This window comes from Trachymyrmex septentrionalis, unplaced genomic scaffold (genome assembly GCF_001594115.1).
Source record: "Trachymyrmex septentrionalis isolate Tsep2-gDNA-1 unplaced genomic scaffold, Tsep1.0 scaffold131, whole genome shotgun sequence".
Taxonomy (NCBI): domain Eukaryota; kingdom Metazoa; phylum Arthropoda; class Insecta; order Hymenoptera; family Formicidae; genus Trachymyrmex; species Trachymyrmex septentrionalis.
Genome location: NW_017304450.1, coordinates 2,207,025 through 2,213,053, shown reverse-complemented (window position 1 = coordinate 2,213,053; position 6,029 = coordinate 2,207,025). Strand labels below are relative to the sequence as shown.

At 28.2% G+C, this 6,029-nt stretch overlaps 1 protein-coding gene across 2 annotated transcripts in view; it reads right to left on the bottom strand.

Annotated features, from left to right (window-relative positions):
- Positions 1-2,625: 2,625 nt before the first annotated feature.
- Positions 2,626-6,029, bottom strand: part of LOC108756997 (chymotrypsin-2-like) — a 4,597-nt gene continuing 1,193 nt past the window's right edge. The window contains exons 2-6 of one of the 2 annotated variants that reach the window (XM_018501220.1): positions 5,289-5,445; positions 4,371-4,620; positions 3,940-4,068; positions 2,869-3,252; positions 2,626-2,785 (exon numbers count right to left, since the gene is read on the bottom strand). In XM_018501220.1, coding sequence (XP_018356722.1) covers positions 2,920-3,252; positions 3,940-4,068; positions 4,371-4,620; positions 5,289-5,445 — 869 coding nt within the window. In that variant the 3' untranslated portion in view covers positions 2,626-2,785; positions 2,869-2,919. Of the gene's footprint in view, positions 2,786-2,868; positions 3,253-3,939; positions 4,069-4,370; positions 4,621-5,288; positions 5,455-6,029 lie in introns of both variants that reach the window. The other variant, XM_018501219.1, reaches the window with a different exon arrangement.

The window sequence follows — 6,029 nt, the reverse complement described above, 5'->3', positions numbered from 1 at the left end:
ATATATATAATAAAGATTAATTTTAAATATAATTCATCATCCGCAACAATAATTTTTTTTTAAGAATTTATTTAGTATTCATCAATTATCAATAATTAAAATTGATAATTGATCATAGGCGTATGCAGTAAATTACCCAAACAATATTTTTATGTCTTGAAGACGTACAAAAGATGTTTGAAAATTCCCAAATTATATTTTAAAACGTCTTAAAATTATCAGAAAGACGTCTTTTAAATGTCCTATATTTAGACGTCTTAAATCATAACGTCTTTTAGACACTTTTTAGGACATTGCGCTCTCTTTTAGACGTCTTAAAGACATTCGTTCTACCGTAGTGACATTTAGATGTCTTTATAATTACAATATAAAAGTATAGATTTAAAAAAATTTGTAGTTAATATGTATAATTATAGATTTTTAATAATGGCAGTGTATATTAGAACACGGCTACTATTTATTTAAATTTAAGTATTTGTACAATCTTTTTAAAGTAAATGAGAGCAATAAATTACAATATCTTGTACAATCTTTTTATTTTTTTACAATATGAATCCGTCCAATAGATGATTTACCTATAACATTTAATGGAGTTTGCTTCTGATTATAATCAAGACTAGATAATCGAGAATAAATTTGATTAGGTGATTGCGGCGCTTTTGTGGTAAATGATTTTGTATCTTGTGTAGATGATTAGGGAAGAGGTTTTTATATGATCAAGTAACAGAAAGGTTTACATGCTGCCCAATAATTGTTACAACGTCCATCACGCATAGCTTTATTACTACAACCATTTGTTGTTACAGTGATAATTATCACTGTAACTTGTACTTATATAATGATTCGTTATACATTTTTAAATTATTCAGCACGGCCACCGACGAGATACTATTAAAGTCCTCGGCGCTTATGGAATTCGCGCGCGTTAAAATTTAAGTGATTAAAAGTAATGAACTAGTAATACGGTACTAATTTCATAATTTATTAATTTTGTAGACATGTACATATATGTTTAAAACTTAATAATACTCGATTATTTAAAATTGTGATTTTAATGATATCATCCAAGTTTAATTATCAATAGAGATGATAACTGCAGAGAAAAAATTGTAATTTTTCGGCAATATATAAGATATTATATCATTGAAAGTATGCATACTTATTTATACAGCTTTTATATAATAAAAAATAACAAATTTAATAACATATCATCGAAATATTTATGTTAATAATCATAAATTTTTATTAATTGTCGATAAAAAATGTCATTGTTCTTCAATTATCCTCAGGCCTCCCAGACTCCATTGATAGTCATGAAAATTTGACCAGGGCCGAGGATTTTTAATAGTATCTCATCGATGGCACGGTCTAAAAGGTAATGAATTTTTTAATTTTTCTTAATCATGACTACTTAAGTCAATGATTTAAGTCAATGACTTATAAGTCTATTACCAAAAATCCAAGTCACTGACTGACTTTCTTTAAGGAGAAAATCGGCAGCTGGTAACCTGTTGTAAAATCAATGTAATTACTTGTAATCATGATTAAGGGAAATTAAAAAATTCGTTATTTTTTAGGCTGTGTTGAATAATTTGAAAATATATAACGATTAAATCAATACAAGTTTCAATAACCTCAATATAAAAATTCATTAGATTTTCATCCATTGAAGGTTTTAAGACTGAAGCTCTACTTTCTACTTGAAATATAGAATTATAACTATTTATAAGTATAGTTATAGTTATAATATAGTAATTATGTCTTAAATATTATTTAAGTATGCTACGATTCTTACACAATGTTACGAGATATTATTTTCAAGCGTTTTGAAGATTTTTTACGAAAATAAAAAGTTACATTCCGTATATCCACCACAATCAATACAATATGTTAGAAGACTCCTTCAATACGGATCTAAAACGAGTAATTTCGGATTTCCTAGGATAATAAATAGAGCCCAAGCTAATTGCGACATTGAGTCTAGTAGGCGGAACATCAATAAAGTCTAGAGACCGTTCGACGTCTTCATCAACTAAATTGTTATTAATTGTACGATCTAACAGCCGAAATAATAATTTTTTTTCTTTCTTGACCTTGAAATCCTTCCACAGTGCTGATTTTTGGTAACTTAAGATTTAGCTCCAACAGATCTGGAGCACCGAGTGGCTCGCCGCTCAGTGCGATTGACTCGTAATCTGTGGATTCGATCCTACCTGCGCCTCGCATACGCGATTTTTCGCGTTCGCCGTTCGGATTCGGCGTTAAACTGCAGGTCCCTCTCGAATTGACACAAACTCTAAGGAGTAAGAATGCAAATTTCTACCAAATGCAAGAAAACATAAGCGAGCGAGCCTCTGCTCCCCGAAGAGGCTGCTAAAAAGTTAAAAATTGATACACATGGTACTGTACCCTCAAATGGGGTTGGAAAACCTAATTTAGAGAATATACCAAAAGACTAATTAAACAGCAGATCTCGAATTTCCATCACCTTGATAAAAAGGGTTTTCATAGAAAAGGAAGAAAGAAATTTGGCTATAACAAATAACAGAATTTTACTTAAAATATTTATGTATATTTGTTTATAATAAAGATTAAGGAGTTATAATTCCTAAAAAAAAATATATTATTCGGTTTAAGCCCACATTTATATAACTTCAACAAATAGAGATATATTTATACAGCTTCTTCGGGATTGTACCAGCTTGGACTTTCGGAATCTTGGTAGTCTCATCCCTGATCCCATGAAAGAATGTGACTAGTGATGATCCCTCTCTCTCGGGCAGCTCTGCTCTCATCATTTATTATAGTAATTCATTATTTATTATAGTAAAGTTACATATGTCTTTAAAAAAATGAATGTATACATACATAGATAAAAAGTCCAAAGGCGGTATTTGTAGTTCTTGTTTCAATAGTGTCTTAAGACGCTAATGTGGTCCTCTGATTGATTCGTGACTTCTTAAGACTGTATTTAAGACGGTCTTGAATATAAGATCTAAATATGAATATCGGCCCAAAAAAGTTGAATTGTTCGTTGATGCCTACATTAATACTATTGTCAATCGACTGACTGTAATGATATATTTTGCTGTCTGCATTAATAGTATCGTTAATCCACTGTCTGTAATAGTACACTTTGGTGAACACATCTGGTAAGGTACTAACGACACACGGCCATTTACCAAAGGACAACATATTACCAAGGATGCCAACGAGGTTGCCTTTGTAAGTAAGCGGACGACCAAACTTTTCCTGCCAAAACATGATATTTAGTGCAATATTTGTTAGCATTTTTTATTGATGGAGCGATCCTCTTATAAGCGGCGTCTACAATGAAATTTTAAGGCATAAAATCAGACCAATCATATAGTCGATTGTTCTCACCGTTCCATTGTGATTGATTAGTTTCCTTTGCTTACGGTTTAAAATTTAAAACCCATTCTACAAGTACGTAGTTGTAAGTAGTTATAATTGTAAGAATTGATTAATTACGAGTTTGAGAAGAATATTTAACAGTGATTGGTCAATTTTTACTACAATGGCTTATAATGTACGCAATTGTAGAATGGACTTTATACATACATATATATACACATATACAGACGCGCGCGCGCGTCTTAAAATCTCATTCAGACGTCGCTTTAGATATTAGTGTATGATAATAGTATATGATATTAGTGTATAATTAGTGTAAGCAGTTGTTGCGTGATATGATTAATTTTGACAAATTCTCTAAACGACTGATTCGTCATTCCCTAATATGAATCATTATAATACAACATAGTAAAGTAAATCATTATAATATAATACAACATAGTAAGTAAAACACCAATGGTTACTTTTTTTTGCTAAATTTTTTAAATAATTTATAGCATAATGAAGATAACGGGATAAACGTGTATACGATTTATTTTATGATTATATAATACATATACTTACATCGCATGTATCTTGACTCATTTGAATGGTACATATATGTTTATTGGTAATATTTAGATACGTATTGCCGCACGATGTTTGAGAAAATCCTGTTACATTAATTTTTTGAAGGTGTTCTAGATTGAAACTCTAAAAAAATATTTTTAACTTAATGTCTGATATATTCAATTTTTAAAATAGAAATAAATTCTTATGTGTTGCGTGCGTGCGTGTGTGCGTGTAGGCTTATTTGCTTTATTGCTGTACTGAACTACTGACTACACTAAAACTTCTTACTTTTGTTCAATTTTAAATACATATATGTATTATAATTTAATAAGTACAACAACTGTACTAATTTAGTCACAAGAACTTTTATGCTGGTACGATTTTCTTCTGGTACGGTTTTAAACGATTTTAAAGCAGATATAAGATATATTTCTTATTTTTACCCAAAACTTTCTCCAGTGAGCAGTTATAAAGACATGACCTTCGAAATTTTCGTCGTAAGATATTAAATCTATCGATTTGATATATTTATTAAAGCCGATCTCTTTCGTTAAATTAATTAAACCAATATCATTTATATTTTGTGTCTTATTGTAATGAGGGTGTATTATTAAGCTGTATGCTATATATCTATTTTCAGGAATATAAAGCTCATTGTTTCCAACGTCGACCACAATATCGGCTGAATCATGACTGTAATAAAATCAGTAAAAATTATGACTATTTTGTATGTATTTAATCTAAAAGTTTAATTAAAAAATTAAAAGCTAATAAAAATTTTTTAAAATATTTATTTAATAATGTACATGCTTGAATATATCTAGGAGAAGAGGTATCTTAATTACATCTAAACAAATTCATTTTAAACAAATTCAATTAAATCCTATAAACGTCGATACTAGATAGACGTGTGTAAAAAATATATTAAAAATTAGATACAATACAATAGGCGTTTTAATATTTAATTTATTGTAATGCACAATAATTTTTATTAATTTATCTGTTTCATATTGAAGAAGACCCAAAAGGTTGAAATAATTTATTTCTTCGAAATCTTTATTTTTTTACATATTGCTTAAACAATATAAATCTATAGATATCAAAAATTGTTACATGCTTTTTCAAAATTTTTTCATAATTTCATTCTATTAAATTTCCATTTAAATAGTATGTGTGTGACAGCTTTGTCCTCTTACTTATAAATTACAAATATAGAAAATGCAATAATATTTCGATTATTTGTTATCATATAATTATTTGATTAAAAGAATAAGATAGTTAAATATTATATAATTATTCGATTAAAAGTATAAAATAGTTGAATATTTTCTAAGACTCAGAAGAAAAGGAAATATACGTACTCCTCCAAGCAGTTCGCCGCGGTGATAACATATTTCTTGTGAATGATAGCTCCACTGCAAATATGCTCCTCAGTACTTAAAAGTTTCAGTGAAACATGATAAGGGGAGATCTCGCTATCCAAAGCATCGTCATAGTTGTCGCTTAGGATTTGTGAATCTGACAAACCTATCAATTGAAGATTTTGAATTTCTAATAAAGGGTCTTATTAAAAATACCAGTATTAAACTATGCTACGAATCTTTATATATATATATATATATTTATGTTTTCTTTATTTAAATATTTATTTGTTATATAATAATATAGATTTAAAATACGATAAGCAATGAATTGCGAGTATAAATACATTAAACAAATTTTTACAGTAACTCACGATTGTCAAACACATCGTTCTTAAAACATTAAATGTCGAATAAATCGTTATGTCATTTTTAAGATATGGATAATCGTTAAACTAATTTGTCAAATAACTGTGATACTTTTGTTTATTTAAAACTGAGATAAAATGCAATTATTAATGTTTATTTTAATAACATCCAAACGTTATGTATATTTATCAATATCAATCTGAACTATTATTGTGATATACATTTGAATTTTTCGTGATGTGTTAAAACTCGTAATATGTGAAAATTTACATCTTATATAATTTTTCAATAAAATTTTCACAAATATACTTACCATAGGTAAATAAAATTAACATTAAAAAAAGCTTTAAAGATTAAATCAATAAAGGAGTA